A 20,078-nucleotide genomic window follows, 5' to 3' on the forward strand; every position below is an offset into this window, starting at 1 on the left:
CTCTCTCTCTCTCTCTCTCTCTCTCTCTCTCTCTCTCTCTCTCTCTCTCTCTCTCTCTCAAACTTATTTAAATATATTGATAATCATGAGACTCCTCACATGTGTTTGTATGTAGTGTATGTGCATAAAAATTACTGTATACTCTGAAGATGAAGTGTATAAACAAAAACTAACATAGCTGTACTTCACTGGCTTCACTCTTTCTTGTATTTCAGTAACCCAAGCTGTGTACGTTACCCAGAGGAAGGAAAGTTAGCTAAAGTCACACTAGAAATGACAGATAACCTTGTACAGTGTTATCTTCCAAAATGCCAAGATAGACCAACAAAAATGTAAGTATTATTTCAGTGTTGGTAGAATTGGTAGGGTGGGTAATAAAATATCTTGCAGTTCTTGTAACTACTGGGGTAGTCAAGTATTGAGGTAGATTCAATTGCCTGTACTCTCTTGCAGAATGTGTGGTTGTACCTATGTTAAAAATCACACTCTTTGTGTATGTTGGTGGACAGGCAGAAGTAATGCACCAGAATAATTACCTCAATGTTTTGAGTTCAAATCTTTCTATGGTTGATTCTGCCTTTTATCTTATTTATTCATTTTTTGGTTGTGGTCGATAAAATCAGTTTTAGTCATGTTCTAGAACTGATTTAAATCAATTTAAATTCTATAATTATGGTTATAATCCTGAATAAGAACTGACAAAGCAGAGGGGACTTTTCTGTCTTCCTTGCACAGGACAGACTCTTCAATACTAGGGCATGATAAAGTGCAACTATTCTGTAAAGTGGTTGGTGATAAGAAGGGCATCTAGCCATAGAAAACATGCAAAAGTGGAATGTATGAGCAAGATATGGATTCCACAAACCCTAATGCAGGCTACCAGTCTAGCGGGCACTAACTGAATAAAAACTAATACAAAATAGGATGGATTTTTTTAACCCTTTTACATAAAACAAATTCTTCAGTTCACTCTGACTACATTCTTAGACATATAAAACACAAAAGTTTGGCAGTTTTTGGTTGTGTGTGCAATATAATGCAGACTGATGACACATCTAGTGCATGCCAGCATGAAGAACAGATATGAAAAGATGATAATGATTATAACATATACATGGTCTTTACTTCACATACTGATATATCCAATATCAAATAGATTTGACATCTATTTTGATGTTGCCATGAAATCATGGTATGGATTTAATGATAGAGTAACCTAAACACATACATATACAATGATGCCTAAGTATGTTCACTGCAAAAATAACTGACACCAGAACAAGTAATAAAGAATTTATTTTTCTATAAATTTTTGAATTTATTCTGAATGCTCCCTTCCCACCTTTCACAGGTCGTGCCTTGGAGTTCTTGGCTGTGAATGGTGTGAGATGCAGGATAAAGATGGTATGATCATTCCATTGTCAAAGCCCCATTGTGCAACACAAGCCATTTGTTTTGGTGGGATACTTGGTGCTGAAACCCCCTATGGGGATCAGTTACAACAGCAACGTAAGTCTCAATTATATTTTTTTTCTTTTTATATGCCCCTCACCTTCTTCTTCCTTCCATGCCCTTATCATCATCGTTTTTGTATATTATCATTGTTATGCCATTGAAGACTTTTTCTTTGAATCTGCTTGCCTCACATTTCTGGCAGCAACATCTGTTCTCTTTCCAGGAACGTCTTCCTTTAACTGGGTTCCATGGGTATTTTATTCTAGCCACTGTCACCAAGTTTAATCTATCTTTTCCATTCAACATGTCTAGTGAATAACAAAACATTTTCTCACTTTCCTTCTTTATGCTTTCTCCAAGATTCAGCTCAACATTCCCTTCATCTTCAGTTCCCACTCTACATGCCTTACATTTAAATGTTACTACCACATTAGTTTATAACTCTCTCATCCCTAAAATTTTCAATGAACTCAACCACACATTTAATGGAGTTCATTACAACACCCATCTACATATCACACACTGCCACTTTCTTGTTCTTTCCATCTTCACCTGCTTTACTACTTGCCATCATCTTTGTGTTTCCAGTATCCAATATCCACCTTTATACCTTTTTCCTCCACACTTTACTTCCCCTTTTCCTTTTCTTTCAATTTATTCACCTCTCTGTTATTAACACTTATCATCTGTGTATAGTAACTCCCACGGATATTGTCATGGTTACTCCATCCTTCCTCTCCTATTAATAAAGAAAGTTAGTCATCACAAAAATGTCTTCTGTCAGTCAAATAGAGGTACCACAAGTAACTGTCTGTTCATCAGTCAGTTGGTGATGCCACAGATATGCCTTTTATACAGATAGCATTAATGTTTATAATATCTAATATAGAGGAGATGAGTATGTTTGATTAAATAAATCCTAGTTATTGACTTGTACTTATTTTAATGATCCTTGGTAAGATGAAAACAAAATTTGATTTCAGAATGTAACAAGCTGTGTTTTTGTATAATTTGTATGTTGACATTAATTTTAACAGTATTAGTGGTAATGCAAATCAGTCTCACTAAACTTGGGGGACTTTCAAAGGCCATGGACACTACACCATCTCCTGACTTAGTCACCAGACTCAGCCTATAATGGTTGAGACTGCCCTTACACTTGACTAAGTCACTAATCTCAGAGGGCTTGTCAAGGTCATTGGAACTTTCTCTCCACCTGACTAAGCCATAACAATTTATTTTTTTTATTCCAATATTTTAAAATTTTCAGACAGTTCTATGCAATGTAATCCTTTCAGTTATTGTTAGCTACTAAGTATACATTAAAAGATTGCCAGAGGTTTTAAAAAAAAAAATTCTTAACAGGTTTTCTGTTTTCAGCAGTGATCCAAGATGCTGAGCCTGTAAATGTAAAAACTACTCCAGTTGGTCCTGTTGCTGGTGGAATCATGGGGATATTTCTGGTTCTTGCATTGAGTGTGTATTGTTATCGTCATCATGTCCACCGGTCTTCCCACCAGTATGTCACGTCTTTACCAGACAATCAAGCTCGTATGTCAAACTACTATGAAACAGAAGAACCTGAACAACATGAAGAACTTGGTGCAGGTAGGTGAAAGGGTTTTTTAAATATAAGAATATGAATGGATGAATTGATAGGGTACTCTACAACTTGTTAATGGACATAAACTGTTATCAGCACTGTGCAAAGTTGATTCCTCACAACTCTTTCATTGTCCAATTGATATAACATTAAGACATAAGGCTGAATAGGAAATAATAAATTAAAAATCCAGCTCCTTCCATGTCAGGCCCCATTTCTATATTAGATATATAACTTTTTGTTTTAATATGTTTAATAATTTTTTTAAAAATATATAATTTACCATTTACGCAGTGGTAAATCTGGCACTGGAAAAACCGTGGCACTCCCCTTTCTTGATGCCTTAAGCATGTGCTTATTTTGTTTAATGGTTGATCTGACCCTCCCATCTGTGATACATGCTTCTGTTTGTTAAAATGAATACTTCTATGTTTATTTCAGTTCATATTTTATGATTACACATTTATGTTCCCATTTAACAATTTGGGAAATCTATTTTGCAGGTCACACCAATTTTGTTTTGGCACCATTTGAAAATGCTGCAAGTATTTCTCCATACCGCGTGAACACAACTTATCGTCGACCAGCCGGGGGAGACAGCGACCATGGTTATAGTACAATGACACCTCATGAAGACAGTGAGCATGCCAGCCTACCATGCCTAGAACCACTACTAATTGGGAAGGACCGCTTCAAGCCTCCAACATATCCTAGTACCAAAGCACCTGTTATTCCTCCACCCCCAATCATTTGCAGCCGTCGCAGCCGCAGCCCAACACCTCCTCAGGCTCGTCTCTCTTCCTACACCCCTATTCCTGAACAGACATTATTGCCCTCCCAACAGACTGTTGTTGCCAGTACGATCCCTGAGGGGTCTCATAGTGTCATAGCAAATGTGCAAGTCCATGTAGTTGATGCTCATTGATAAACAAACATTCTCTTATCAAAATTTGCTTATAATGTCTTCTGAAATAAGAGACAAATATCAGCAAATGTGTCCTCTTATAAATGCATATTATAATACAGACACGTGCTATTTTGTGTATGTGTGTGTTAGTGGGGTAGGGATCAGAGAAGGAATGAGAGAGGGAGGAGGTGATGTAGGTATGTATGTGCAAATGTGTGAACAGAAGGGAAGAACAAGTAAAAATGTATTTACGTAAATGTACATTAACCAAAATAATTGAAGTTGCCTCTTCAATATTAACTCATCAGCATTTTTAATTTTTTTTGAGAATGGAAAGGATGATTATAAATAGGTATTGGGTCATTTTGAATTTGATGCTGTTTCCAGCTTAGAGGTTAAAGCTATGAGCATGTTACAAAGTAGTCTGTGATTTAATTCTCCCTGTTATGTATGATAACTTTTTTTTTTATTTTGAAATGGGAGCAGTGGAAACCCTATCATTTATATTTGAGAACCTTGTTAAACTTTTATTTAAAAAAAAATAGAAAAAGAGACAAAAATATGAAATGAAACAAAAACAAAAAGTGAGAAAAGCAATGAGCATTAACCATACACATTATTTGTTTGTTCCTTTAACCCTTGCAAGTGTACACCTTGACCACACACACACACACACACACACACATATTTGATGAAGCACCTCTACAGTTTCTTGACCTGCTAGAAGTAGCAGCCAGATCCTTTCAAATAACACCCTGTCATATATATATATATAAAAAAAGGACACATTAAAGAATGTAGTCTTAGAGTCATTATCTGAATAAAATACATGGGGCTGGAACATCTTTGATCTGCTGGATGAGGGTTGATCTGGAACTAAAAACAATAAGGGCACATTAGATAATGTAGTCCAAGACTAACATTGTTCACAAAAAAAATATGGATGGTCATGGCTGAAACATTTTTGATCATTTGTCCGCTCAATCAGTGCTGACCTGGGGCTAAACAACTACATTTAAATCTGATACTAACCATTTGTAGCTAATTAGGTATCAAAAATATTAAACCACCCATTTTACTTAAACACCAGTATTTATCTAAACATTAACAATGATTACTTCATTTCATGACATTATTAAAATCAGCAAGTGTGTGTGTTTGTGTCTTTTTGCATTTTAGTTTGAAATAATTATTTTTCTGTCCAGTATGAAATATTTAAAAAACAAAAGATGAAATAATTCCTTTTGTCAGGTTTAATATCATTGTATAATAATAATAATGATGATGATGGATATTCTCCAAACTGCATCTCTGTAGAATTTTCTTAAGTTGAAAGAGAGATATAATTGTATTATGGTAGACAGAAAGATGTATTTTCTCATACATCTGCATTTGGATAGGAGTTATTGAACTACAGTTTTATTTCTCCGAATATATGAGGGCAAAAGAATTTTTTTTTATCACCCTACCAGAATTTCCCTGTTTATGTATTGTTACTTTCTCTCTTTCTCCTTCTGTGTATTAATGTCATTCTCTCTCTCTCTCTCTCTCTTCTCATACATTCTCTCACAACCAAAAAAAAAAAGTCTTTTCTCATCTCACTGTATATACATAACATGTCCAGTGTTCATTAAACAACAACCATAACCTTTAGCCAGAAATAAGTTTGATCAAACAGTTCCCAGATAACCATTTATTTATATTGAACTTTCATTTATTCAGTTGAGACCTTTTCTCCTTTTAAATCTATCCTTTAACCCTCTCCCACCACTCTTCTTCCAAATGTATCACAGTGATTGCCAGAAACAAATACATATTTTTTAATTTACAGCAGAAATCTGTTGATACTTCATGAATATTTTCAACAGCCGAAGTTTATTTTATGTCATTTCTTTTTTTTTTATTTCTAATTTTCTTAATTATTATTGCATCATGATTTCATTGCCAATTAGTGAATATAAATTCATCTCTGCTTGCATTCTCATATCAATGATGTATGTGTGTGTGTGTGTGAAAATATAAGAGCAAAACTTTTGTATTGTTTCAAAAGTTTACTTGTGTCTAGTACACTAAGTAATAGTATATTTAAAGTTATATATTATGATGCATAAATATTTATATAAATTATATTTATCACACATATATAACATACATATGTATGTATATATAATATACAAATAACATATATCTGTGAATATAATTGTATAGGTTCTTCTTGAGATGATAGATGTTACTGAATGGTCTAAAACTTTTTATCTAAATTTTTCCCTTATTAATGTAGGCTCACCAATTAATATATTATTATTAACTAGAAATCAATATTTGAAACATCTTTTCTTGCTAAGCCATTTCCATTTAGTAGTGATTGTATTCTTGTCAATGTCCACCATATTTTCCATGTAAGTCTGACAAGAAAAAAATGACACACATATATAATAATAATAATAATAATAATAATAATAATAATAATAATAATAATAATACAAAAATGTATTATTGTTAGCACTGTTGTGTCACTGAGGACTGGGTCTTTGGAATCACTTGTGTCACATTCCTGGCAATAATGTCTGTTAATTTGTTAATTCCCTCCAGTTCTTCTTTTAATTTCAGTCAAGTCTTGTTATATAAATAAATAGAATTTTTTGAAAAATAATTAGATATGAAGAAAATACTTTATAAATATAAGTGTTAACTATTTCAACAAATCAAAAAAAAATTTATAAAAACCATAATAAATGGGCAAACAAGTGACCCCCACCTCTTCTTTTTATCATTTGATAATTACAAAAAATATCCAGTTAACACTTCTTTAAATACTGATCTCAATTCTCTCATTAAACTAACTATAATTAAACAGAACAGGTGTTTTGTTCTCTCTGACGATATTTGTTCTATTGAATTCTACCTGACTCCATAATATCTTAAAGCAAGGTGATTGAAGGTGTTGGAAATTATGGAGAATCACAGCAAGCCAACTTCATAAAGTGGCAGGCAGAGACTACCAAGTGAAATATGGATTTGGAGATGCAATTTCTGTTGTCAATGCTGTGCTGTATCCATGCCCAACACTCTCAGTGGCTCATCTAGATGATATAGTTAATAGACAGGGGATCCTTCTTGCTCTATCTAATAGGAGTATTGTTGAAATTTGTAACTGTTTTGTTGGTTGGGCTTGGCTAATATGTCTTGCCCTGGATATATGTATGTTACATGAAGTTTTCAATAGCCTATTGGATCACTGAGATATATATATATATATATATATATATATATATTCATTCATTTATTTATTCAAAGTTCAGGCTTCCTTCTGTAGATATGAAAAAGCTCTATACTGTTACCTTCTGTTTGTACAATCACACACACACAAGTATATATATTCTTGTGTAACTTGCCCTTAGTATATACATGCATGTAGTTGAGATTCTGCAGGAGTTCATCCTATTTACCCAGTAGGTTAAAATATAAACCATTCTATTTACTCACATGATAAGCACTCAGAGAAATTTGTTGTTTTTTTTTATCATTGCTTCCACCTTGCCATTGGGGTTAGAGGGTGTGTGTGGGTGGGGGTAGGGCAGGGGTTCATTAACTTGTGTAGTTGTTACTGTAAAGACACACAAACAGTTAGTGCAGCACAGCAGTTTTGATTTTATTCAATAACCATCAGGGTTTTGACTTCAGCCTTCCAACCTTCAAGTTATGAAAGCAAGGGCTATGCTGATCCAGGGATTTGGTGGCACAGTGCATCTCTTGCCTACGGGTAGAATTCAGTAGAAAATAGAAGTGGGGAAGGGAAAGCCTTTGTGTGGTTTCATGTTGTGTAGTGTTGTGTCTTTCGCTTGTTGTGGCTGATTCAATTTACTAATATGAAAAGAAAAAAAAAAAGAAAAATGAATGACTTGGTGGAAAAAAGATACCAAGTTACCATTTTTCACTGGAGCAAAACAATAGACAGGATACTGTGGTTGTTGTATTGATACCACTGCAATGTGCATCCTTCTTTAGACCACAACATGGTGTATCTTTAATGGATTCCCCCCATAACTGCAACAAGTTATGACCATTTGGTCTAACAAGGAAATGAAATTTGAAGTTTGTTATAACTTCAAATATTTCCAGAACTATGTTAATGTGTCATTTATTTGATCAGCTTCATACCAGGGCAAGATTTAAATTTAAATGAACTTCAAAAAATGTTTTTAAAAGTAAATTTAATAAAAAAAAATTAAACTCATTTAATTCCATGTTTGTTTATGGATTGTAAATATTTATCCTCTCTCTGTCATGTATTTGTACAGCTATTTGTGAAGGCAGTGAATGAAAGTGTTTGTAAATGTATTTTTGAGAGTGCGTTACTATAAATGCACGTGTGTCTGTGCTGGGGTGAAATATCAAATATTGCATGGTTAAATTTATTGGTCATAAATGTTTGAAAACAACAAAAAAAAAGTGGGGGAGGGGGAATACACATGTACACACACACATATACACATACATCTTACCTATCTCCCTGATTCTTAATTACTACTCAAATATTTACCAATTTTCATGTTTTTTTTTCAATTATTATTGTTGAATATTCCACATTCTCATCCCCTCACCCTTTCCATACCCATCCCAATATTTAATTCTGAGAAGTCATAAGTGCATATATGCACACACACACACAATAATGGCTTCTGATTTAGGCGCAGGGCCAGCAGTTTTGAGGGATGGGATTAGTTGATTACATTGACCCTAGTGCATGACTGGTTATGATTTCAGTTAATAATAATGGTAATAGTAACAGGATTGCTTTAACATGAAATTTAAAAACTGATTGAATAATCAATATTTTTGTCAGGTTGTATTTTTAATTATTTTTCAAAATCTGTTTTTATTAACAATATAGTGTGTGTGTAAGAGAGAGAGAGGGATTAAAATTTTTTAAAGACTAATTTTAATAACAACAAAGACATTCAATGCAAGTTTCCAATTACAAAAATGTTTCTCTTTAATGTATGATTACATAAATATTTCAGGGAATTACTGAATTTAGTTGTAGTCTATTAGTGGTGGTGGTGGTGGCCTGTGCACCTTAGCAACTGTGACTGCTCTAAGAGTCTATGATTGGTGTACTAGATTCTATGTTGTATGAGGTGGAGTATTCATGTGATGTAAGCTATTTTAGTTTATTGTGTGGTATACTGAAGTATATTAAACAATAAACATCAACGAACATAGTGTACCATGTTTATTGATGTATGCTGAAGTTTGTTGATGCATCATGTCTTGTACCCTTAATGACTGTTGATGTACTCTGATGTTTGTCTATATGCTTGTGTTTCATGTACAAAAATGAAGCATGGGGTGTGCAGTATGCAATATTATGTTCTGTGTTTTACCCTAAAACTATATTAATGAGGTAACAGTAGGGTCCTTAAAGTACAGTTTCAAAATACCAGAGTATGTGATACACTGGAAGCTATGCATCCTATGTTTGTACCCTGAGCTGTGTTTGGATGTTCTGTATCATTTAAGTATTATTAGGTATATTGCTTGATATATTGGTTCAGACTATGGTGAAGTACCTTCAGGTATAATATAATTGTGGTGTGTAACATGAATATGAGGTTATAATGAATGTCCCTGTGATATGTTGGCTGTACATCCACCACCATTACTACCACCAAAATGTTGGCATGCCATCGTAGATCGCCAGAATACACACACACACTTTATACTTACATTTTTTTATATATATCTAACTGATGTCAGTCCTCTGTATCAAATATTTCATTTGTGTTCTGGTATTGTCCTAGATCCACATAAATCTATTAGATCGAAGTTTTTTCTTTTACTAGTTCTGTTTTCTTAATTTTTTTTTCTTACTTTCTTTAAGGTAAATGTCTTTGGTTTTGTTGTTAAGATTGTAATAGTGGTTAGTATTATGAAAAAAACTGATTCATTTTCATTTTCATGGCTTTTTTTATTATTTATTTGTTCGCTTCAGGAAAATTGTACGGGTATTAAAGAAGTGAAATAACTGTAGCATGTTAGAATTCACATAATTGAAAGGCTATTTTCTATACACTCATGCATGTACACATATACATGCATGTGTCTGTAGTATTTATTCAAAATGAATTGCTACATACATATATAACATGTATAATTTGTAAATATATATGTATACAATCATATATATATATATATATATATATATATATATGTACATATACACACTCACACACACATTTTGTGTCTGTAGATATGTGTATTATTTACCAGAATATTTTGAATGCTTGCATGTTCCCTTATTTTGTATTGCTCTTTTATTGACTGTTGTCGTAGTTGTTAACTATGTTGCTTACAGTAAATATATATGTGTGTGAGTGTGTGTGTATATGTATATATATATATATATATATATATATATATATATATATATATATATGCATACTCACACACATAAATGTACATGTATATAATTCATATAAAACTTGTTTTCGTTTAAAATTAGAAGTTATCTATTTGAGCCCTTACACATTCCATATGACTCCCTACAAAATGTAAAGGAACTTTTGTAGGAACTTGGTATGTGACTTATCTTTTGAGTGAAGATTTTCTGCTGCCTTTCTCAATACTTGCCTTAATTAAGGCATACACTGTGTCTGTGTGTGTATATACTTCTCAACCACATTTTGGGTTCTGTCCCATATCATACTATTTATATATAATTGCATGATATATAACCAGTATTTAGAACACCATGTATATCCTTATGTATAGCAAAAGAGGGAACTGCACAGAGGATTCGTGCATTATTGTCCAAGTTTCATTACATGTTCTCCATAGAAAGATCACAGATTACATTCAGGAAAATCAGTTTATGTCCATTATCTTAAATGCTTTAGTGAAGACCTAGAAAACTTCCCTGACCTGGATTGCATAAGTCAGCTGTTAACTTCACATTATTTATGAACCAACTCTCCAGTTTTGTTTTCAGTATATACACACGTGTGTGTGCACAGATATATGTATGTTGTATGTAGTAAAATTGATAAAAAGAATACAGTAAACTTGCTGTGAAGAATAAAAAATCCATTGTTTTGGACTGTATCATTCTTCACACAGAAAAGTTGAAAGAAATTGAAACACAGCAGAGTTTTACTGTCACCAAGCCTTTTTAAAAAAAGGCTTGATAACTTAGCTTTTCTGCAGTTGCTGTTGTATTAAAAATACAATGTAGAGTTTGCTAGATTATAGAGTGAGGTTCCAATAGTAGTTTGCTACAGTGTTCACTGGCAGAATTATTAGAATGTTAGCTAAAATATCTTGCAGTATTTATTTACAGCCCATTACATTCAAAGTTCAAATTCTGTTGTTCAACCTAATATTCCATCTTTATAGGGTTAATAAAGTTCTGATTTCAATTGCTACTGACTCCCAAATTTGTGGTTGTGTGTCTATGTTAGAGATTGTGAAGGTAAATACGAATAGATGACAATTTATAAAACACTGAATTTCGTGTCTCAGGGTATTTAGTTCTGTCCTTTTTTATTTTTATTATTATTAAAATATTCACGGAGTTCACTCTGCTTTTCATTCCTTCAGGATTGATTAAATAAGTACAGTATTGGGGTTGATTAAATTGACTTTGCTCTTTCCCAAAATTTGAGGCCCTGTGTTGTTGTAATTATGAAGATGACAGAAATAGATAATTGGACAAGATGCTTGTAAGTATTTAGTTGTAGCTTTTTACTCCAGAGTTTAAATTGTTTTGAGACTGACCCTTCATCATCTCAGAGCCAAGAAAATAAGTGTTTTCAATCAAATCACTTATGCCTTTTTTTCTAAAAATGTGCAAATCTCTATCTACTTTAGAAAATCATTAGTGCAGCAAGTTAGCAGAATTATTAGAGCATTGGCTAAAAATGTCTTTCAGTATTTGTTCCAGCTCTTTGTGTTCTGAGTTCAAATTCATCTGAAGTTGACTAAGTTGGGGGTCGATGTAATCAACTAATTTTCCCCCTCTCAAATCTATGGCCTTGTGCCTATTATTAATAGGGTGATGTAACATATGAAACTGAAAATGATAAAACTGAGAGCAGTTGCTTGGCAAAAGCAGCAGAGCAATTACCTAAATATCTTTAGTTTACTCTTCTGTTTTCTTGCCCAGGTCAACTTTGCCTTTTGGGCCAATAAAAGAAATCATTGTTATTTTGTGAGTTTGGCACACACATACATAGAGCATTGTACATAAATGTCTTACAATTTGTTGTCTTGTTCCTCATGTCTTCTCTATTCAAATCCTGCCTGGGTCAACCTTGCCATTTATCTCATTTGGGATGGGACTAATAAAATAAGTATGAAAATGAAGCTGGTAAGTTGCAGAATTGTTATTGTATTAACTTCTGTTTTACTTTCTCAGTTCAAATTCTACTGGGGTCAACTTTGCCACACCATCTGTTTGTGATTTGATTAAATAATTCCTGTTAACCTACTGGGGACTGATCAAATCGGCTATATACTGTCATTACAAAATTTGGCTCTGTGCCTAGTTAAAAAAATATATAACAATATTTATAAACCATTGATTTTTTTTTCTTTCTTTCCAACTCCTTCCAACTCTTCTCCATTTTCATTGTTTCGTCATCTTACCATTTCTTTACCTCAAGGTCATTCAACTGTTCAACCAACACTGGTTGAGCATCTGTTGTAATATTTTATACTTTCTGTTTCCACCATATTAATCCTACTGCTGCTACTCATGATGATGCTTTTTTTTTTTATTTTGCAGCTAAAATTTATAATAAAATTGATTATTGAAAAAGTGTTGTTTTCTTTTTCTCACATGCAGTCTGTAACTGAATTTTTTTCATTCTTACTTAGCCCAGTGATTTAAATTAACTGCTGATTGTCACGTGACAGAATGTCTTACAGTATTCAGAATACAAATAAATATAACTAAGATCAAATCCTGCTAGAATTGATAAAATTTGGCCCAGGCATTTGATTGTATCTCTCTTCAATATATCTATAACTTTGTGTCAAGTTTGAAAGCAACTTAATCCTTCCTGAACTAAAAATAAATCAAACAATAATGAAGAGGTTTATCTACACAAATTCAATGACAAGTAGTCAATAATGTAATCAGTGTTGCAAGAGAGTCAAAATATACTAGTTAAATTAACCAATCAGAAGTGTGATGTAAAAATCATTTTATCAAATGAGACTTGTCTGATTTAAGTTGTAGATTCTAATATGTTGTTATACTGACTTAAATAATTCTCAGTTCCGGTCAACTTAATAAACACCCAAGACCACCCTGGATTTATGATACAAACTTCCTGTTTTAAAAGTGATCTAAATTATAACTTCCATCAAAATTCCATTCCAAACATCAGTTTCATAATAATGTTTTATTACTACATACTTCATTATTTTCAGAATTAATTGAACCAAAGGCAGTGTATTTCAAAATAGATTTGGTAACAAAAAGGTTAATGGGATAAAAAATAATTTATTAAGATCATCAAAATAAGGGAACCATTTCATGTATTCAATGATAGTCAGAGAATGGCATTCAGTTAATTGACTGTACTGAGAAATCCTTATTCAAAGAATGGAACACTTTAGGTCAACAGAATGTTTCTTCTCCTTTTTACTAGTTCGAAGTCTTTTTTCCATGGAACGTAAGGAAATATCTTTTCTGTTGAATGCATTTCTTTTTGTTGAATGCCAGCATTTTGGAAAAGCTAAAAAAAAAATAGCCAACAAAATAAAGTATTTATTGTCTTTGGTTAAAGAATGTTTATTATTTGGTGTATTGGATTAGAAGAGATGGTAAAGCATTGAACAAAAATGCCTTTCAGCCTTTAGTTACATTCTGAGATCAAATCCCACTTGAGTCAACTTTGTCTTTCACCTTTCCAGAGTTCCATCCAGGTTGATAAAATAAAGTAACATTTAAAGACTGAATTAATTTAATGAACTTCCATGCCCCTAAGTTGCTAGCCTTATGCCTAAATTAGAAATTGTTATCTGAGAGCAAAGTATTAAGCTCATAGCCTTAAGAGATCTTCCTAGACCAGTGGAGCCAATGTAATTACTGCTGTGTATGTTATTTATTTGTAAAGTGTGGACAAGTGGCTGATTTGGATGTTAAAAGTTTATAGAACAAGTGGATGTTCTAATTACTTAAGTGAAGTAAATTACTCCACAGTTATGAGAGATGCAGTAATGTAAGTCTTGAAGTATTCTTGGATGTATAAAGGTTTTAGATTTGAATTTCAGCACATGGTGTTTTCTGAGATATAGTGTCCAAAAAACCTTGAGCATTTAGATAGATATAATGAGAATGTACAGTAACTTATGTAAGCTACAACAGTGGTATGTGCAACTAAATCATCCCTTGATAAAATCTGTTACAAATGAGTTAGTGAGGAACCTTGGTACCAATGTAGACACCACAATTCCTGCAATAAGTTCCATGTCATTTTAAAATGAAGCAGACTTGATGGGCTAAATATTCTCAGCATTACTACATGTAAAAGCCTGGTAAACAACCCAGCAAGAGAGGTATTTCAACCTTTAATACCAGGAAAATTTGGATAAGCATATCATTCTATAACATTTCTTTTATCTGGTGCATGAGGGATACTGTGTAGTTACTTGACCAGCAAAAAATAACCAAATTTCCCAAATCACATCCTAGTCTTAACCCTATAGCATTCAGATTACATTATCAAATGTAATTCCTATTTATTCCATTGTTTTTGAATTAATCATGCATTATCTTGTTTCCAAATTTCAATGATGTGGCTGTTTATTTCTAGAATGACATTATGGAGTAGGTGTGACAGGCCAGACCCAGCCAGTTTGAACATAAAACAGGAAGAATACTTGGGTCGGATGTGGCCAGTTTAAATGCTAAAGGGTTAAAGGAAAAAAACATTAGGTAATATAGTGATACAGTATAATTAGTGCTATGTCATGTATTGCTCACCTCCATATATGAACAACCTACAAACAGGACCTCAAAACTGCTACAAATGTTATACCATCATTGAGGATCTGTACTGGCCACCTCATGTCCACAACATAGCTTAAAAAAAAAACCAAACTTTTACTGTGTCACAAAAACTAGCCATCATCATCACAAAAGAAAATACTTTAGTTCCTAACAACAAATAACCCTTAATAAAGCTAAGTAAACTACAACAAAAGGAGGTCCCTCAACTGGTTAGCATGAATGGCTTCCATAGTAATGCTATCTTCTCTCTGACTTTTCTGCAAGTGTGACCTCTGCTCCTTAGAGACAGACGGTCTCAGAACACTCCTACTCAGGATCTCCTGTCCTCCTCTCGTTATCCATCTGGTGCTTATTGCATGGTCCTCAGACCATGCAATAAGCACTACACCTAATCCTTTCTTCCCAGAACCTCATCGCTCTAGACTCTCTAATTTTCCTGCAGCTGTTTAAGAAATATTAACCTTGTTGATTTCACTGGTCTTGGAGGGTTTGTGAAGGCCATGGAGTATAGCCTCATCCTCCAATAAGATGAAATAGTCACAGCTGTAATGTCTTTAATCACAAATTTGCTTATTTGGGTTGGCCTAAGGCTAAACAATCTTCTTGTACTTTTAGATATTCAGGGTAAAGCCCAGGATCCTTGCAAGCTTTCCAACATTGGTAAGATTAGCAAGAGATAAAACGAGACAATATAAGAATTCTTACAAAAAAAAAATAACCTTACCGGAACCAATTATTTTCTGGAAGGGAACATCTCCAGTTAGACGGAAATTCATTTCAGTGATATATTTCTCTGCTAAATACCTAAAAACTAAAGGATAAAAGATAAACTCAATGTATCAGAAATAAATGCTCATTAGATCTGTTGTGAGAAGAAATATGGTCATTGTTTGGAAGGACCAATTTCTTCATTGGATATTGAAGAGAATAGAAGTGAAAGAGTATACAAATGGAAGAATGTGGGGTGGTTATTATTATTATTAAAGCCACTGCATAGGTTCTGGGATTAACTGGTGTTACATTTCTTGCAATAATGTCTTAATTCAAAGCTTCTTTACTTTTATCTTACCAGGTCCAACTGCAGTTAGTGCTTTTTTTCTAAGTTACAAAATAAAACCTAGAATGTAAATTACATATTGCAAGTGAGAGGTTAACTATCACAGTTTAGTCATTATGACAAACGTAATCCAGAAAACTAATAAGGGGATATATAGATATGAAAAGGCTGAAGATGTTCCATCCCCATTTTCACTACAACTCATCAAAATATTGATTTCTGACACAAGCACACAAGGCCTAAAATTGGGATAGGATAGAGGAGGCATATCAGTTTCTAGACTTAATAACCTCCAGTTCCTGACTAGCACAACCTAGTTTTGAAAAAAAAAAAAACTATTTGTATGCAAATATGTCTGTATGCGCATGTGAGCGTACATTTAATGTAATTATATTTTGCCCCACTAGTGTGTTTTATCAAAATTAACTTTAGCTTTCGTCAAAGAGAGATCTAGAGAATAAGTACACATTCTGAATTACTTCCTGAAACATTAGTCCTAGTTTTTAATCAAAATAAACCATTGTTACACTTACCTTCATTAACATTTAAATTATCTTTCACCGAAATTCTATAGAATCTCAGCTGTAACTTCTGTGACAAAGCTTCAGCTTCTTGTCTTGAGAGAATCAAATAATAAAATAATAATAATATCACTTTCTAAGTTTATAATAATAATAATATCAGTTTCTAAGTTTATTTCAATGTCTATTGTTCTCAGTGACTCCTGGTTCATGTTTGTACCATTTCTGTGCTTTGTTCAGGCCGTACTTTTCACATAACCTCCAGTGGACGAACTTAGCCACATTATAATGCCTCCTGCTGTAGTGCTTTTGGGCCAGCTTACTACATTCACTCACAATATATGATATTGTTTCATTTTTGCTGCCACTCATCCTACAAAGGGGCAATTCACTGTTCTTATCTATTTAGAACTTGGTGTAATTAGTTCTCAGAGTTTGTTCTTGGGTGCTGCGTATCAATGCCTCAGTGCATCCTTTCAGATCACTTTTCCTTAGCCATCACCAATGATGGCTGCTACTACTACTACTACTACAGATAGACATAGATGTTAAGAGATGAGATGATGTTTGGATTGTCCAGTTCAGAAATAATGTGTAACATAATATCCTTTGCATATATTTAGTCATTTGATTTAGAACTACCATTTCAACGGCTTGTGCTCTTTTACTATTATCAGTATTATAAATACTAAAGGGTTAAATTCTAGAATATACACTCCACTATGTGAATCAACATATTTGACACCATTTGTGTAATGAATACTTTCTAGAATGGTGTATCTTGTCAAAGGTTTCACTCTTTAGCATCCATAATACAAATTGGTGTTACATATGTTAATGTATTCATACACAGTAGCCTAGTTGTACCATGTCTAAAGTTTAATCTTTTAGCAGTTATAATACAGACAGCTATTGTTGAAACAGCAGATCTTTGATAAAAGCTGTCCCAGCAGTAACCATTGTTTCTTATTGACTATAGTGTATCTAGGAGATTTTTACGATAGTATAGAATACTCTAGTAGAGATTTGGTTGTTATTTTTAGCAATTGTGAAAGTTATCTTGTACTGATAACACTGACAGCATTAGATATATTGATGTATAGCTATTGTAGTTTGATGATCAGCAATATGGAAATTCATATAATTAGATGTGAGGTGCTTGTGACAATAACTATAAACAGCTCTCATTCCTTGGCACTGAATACTATTTTAAACTTCCCACTGTTACGTAAATATGCTATACACAGATATATTGAAATATTCAGATAAATCAAAGCAATCTCTCTTGCATCCTTTGTGATGTTTAATGTTTATAACTTTAGACATGTAGTTTTCTCATAAAGTACAATTATGAATGTTAAAGGGTTTAACCTTTAGATGCAAAATTATAGATAGTTTTACTTTTAGTTCTAAAGTACTAAATGAACAAATACCCGCTTTTAAAATATTTAAAGAAGAAAAAAGATTAAATAAAATAAAAGTAAAAAGATTTTTGAAGGACAAAATTGATAAATGAAATCCAATTTACATTTGTACAACTGCTTCGTCTATCAAGTCAATTTTGTTCTGTACAATAACAGTTATAATACTGCCAGCTTCCTCTTCCACCTATGGGAGAGAAGGAGATATGGGAAGAAAGTAATTAAAAAAGAATAAAAAGATGGAATAAATATAAAAACTATAAATTATTTCATATATTAAATTGCTAGGATGAATTATTTTTAGAATAATTGTAAATTCCCAGACTTCTAATTCATTGCTCTTTTGTAATTCTGATCGACATCAAGAACCCTGTTCCAACTCAGTTATCTGGGCCCATTTTGAACTCAGAATGTTATTTCAAATACAAAATTTCAATTCTAATAACAGAGGCATCACAGTTTCTCAGAATCTATGTAAATAATGATTCCAATTCAGAAATCAGCTCTGAAAATGTGTCTTTATATTTAGGAATACAACAGTTAAAGATGATTAGATTAGAGAAGGGGTCAATCAAAAAATTGTGTAGAATATAAGAACAAGAAAGATAAAGTTGAAATTTTGTATTATGATTTCAGTTTGATTTTTTTAAATCTGATATTTTTATAAATATTAATTTCTTATTCATCAGACTCAAGGTCACAAATTTAGAGGTGAGGATTTCTCAATAGCTTTAATACACATAGATAATTTTCAGTATTTCAGATAATATGCCAAAACAGTTACAGAAGTCTAGTGCAGGCTTCTGCCTGACCGACTCCTGTCAAACTGTCCCACCCATGCCAGCATGGAAGGCAGACGTTAAACAATGATGATGATTATGCACAGATCATTTTCAGATATCAGTGTACACACATACATGCATGAATATGTGTTCAGAAATTATCAGCCTATGAATTCTGTCTCACTTTGTAGAAAAGGAGTGAGTAATAATTATGTACAGTACCAAAACAGCTCTTGTACAAGTGATTAGATATAATGGTAACATGCTGTTACAGACAGGCTGATAGAAAAGGTACACTTCATATGTAACAGATGCACAGGAGCAGTCAGCAGTAACTTAGATTTGCTCTCTCTCACTGTCTCCTCTAACCCTGCTTATCTCTCAGTGTTCCCTCTTTTCTATTCATGCTGTTATAGTCTATTTTCTTTGTCTCTTATCACTCTCTATTTTCCTTATTTTCTCCAGTCAGCTGTACTGAACAGAGATGATATAGGCTAAAGAGGAACTCTTTACTTATGTTGAGGACAAACCAAGTTCTCTTGTTCTGGTGTCATAATAAAATGCCTTCAGTACACACTATAAAGTTGGCTGCCCTTGAAAGGGTATCAAGCTGTAGGAATTATGCCATAAATGTTAGGTACAGGAAGACATGGTCCCCGAGCTGTCTAGGAGGGCAATTATTCCAAATAAGAGCTAACTTGGATCATGATGACCAATCCAACCAATGCCAGCATGGAGAGTGGATGCAGAATGTTGATGATGATGCACTCTTACTACTAGGTATTCCTGTGTACTTACCATATATAAAAATCAGCTAGCCTGTGGTCCCACTCCACTGTAAAATCTGTCCAACCCATGCCAGGATGGAAAATGGATGTAAAGGACATACATACATACACACACACACTCATATATGTCATCATCACCATTGTTCATCAATAATGATATAGATGGATGATGGTACGCTTGCACTAAATGAGGCTGCAAAGAAAGAGGTCTGGAGATGCCACTACGATAGATTGCTTAATAAAGAGAATGAATGGGAGGAAGAGAGCCTGCCGTATGTTGACCCAATAGAGGGACCAGCTATCCGAGTTGATAGTACCAGGGTAGATAAAGCAATTAAGAGTATGAAGACCGGGAAAGCCCCCGGCCCATCAGGAATCACTGCAGAGATGCTCAAAATATCTGGCAGTGTTGGCTATAGCCTAGTCACCCGTATTACGAACCAGGTGATACACGAAGGAGTCATACCCAATGACTGGTGTAGCAGCATCATAGTCAACTGCAACAAAGGTAAAGGTGACGCTTT

At 33.4% G+C, this 20,078-nt stretch overlaps 2 protein-coding genes across 5 annotated transcripts in view; one reads left to right on the forward strand and one right to left on the reverse strand.

Moving 5' to 3' along the window:
- Positions 1-12,783, forward strand: part of LOC106869408 (VWFA and cache domain-containing protein 1) — a 58,677-nt gene extending 45,894 nt beyond the window's left edge. The window contains exons 26-29 of one of the 3 annotated variants that reach the window (XM_014915132.2): positions 216-332; positions 1,352-1,509; positions 2,821-3,063; positions 3,562-12,783. In XM_014915132.2, coding sequence (XP_014770618.1) covers positions 216-332; positions 1,352-1,509; positions 2,821-3,063; positions 3,562-3,983 — 940 coding nt within the window. In that variant the 3' untranslated portion in view covers positions 3,984-12,783. The remainder of the gene's footprint in view (positions 1-215; positions 333-1,351; positions 1,510-2,820; positions 3,064-3,561) is intronic. The other 2 variants (XM_014915133.2, XM_014915134.2) reach the window with 2 other exon arrangements.
- Positions 12,784-13,453: 670 nt separating this feature from the next.
- Positions 13,454-20,078, reverse strand: part of LOC106869411 (ras-related protein Rab-23) — a 22,046-nt gene continuing 15,421 nt past the window's right edge. For both annotated transcript variants that reach the window (XM_014915139.2, XM_014915138.2), the window contains exons 5-8: positions 18,092-18,171; positions 16,576-16,658; positions 15,710-15,796; positions 13,454-13,708 (exon numbers count right to left, since the gene is read on the reverse strand). In XM_014915139.2, coding sequence (XP_014770625.1) covers positions 13,569-13,708; positions 15,710-15,796; positions 16,576-16,658; positions 18,092-18,171 — 390 coding nt within the window. In that variant the 3' untranslated portion in view covers positions 13,454-13,568. The remainder of the gene's footprint in view (positions 13,709-15,709; positions 15,797-16,575; positions 16,659-18,091; positions 18,172-20,078) is intronic.

The sequence above is a fragment of the Octopus bimaculoides genome, chromosome 10, assembly GCF_001194135.2.
Source record: "Octopus bimaculoides isolate UCB-OBI-ISO-001 chromosome 10, ASM119413v2, whole genome shotgun sequence".
Lineage (NCBI taxonomy): Eukaryota > Metazoa > Mollusca > Cephalopoda > Octopoda > Octopodidae > Octopus > Octopus bimaculoides.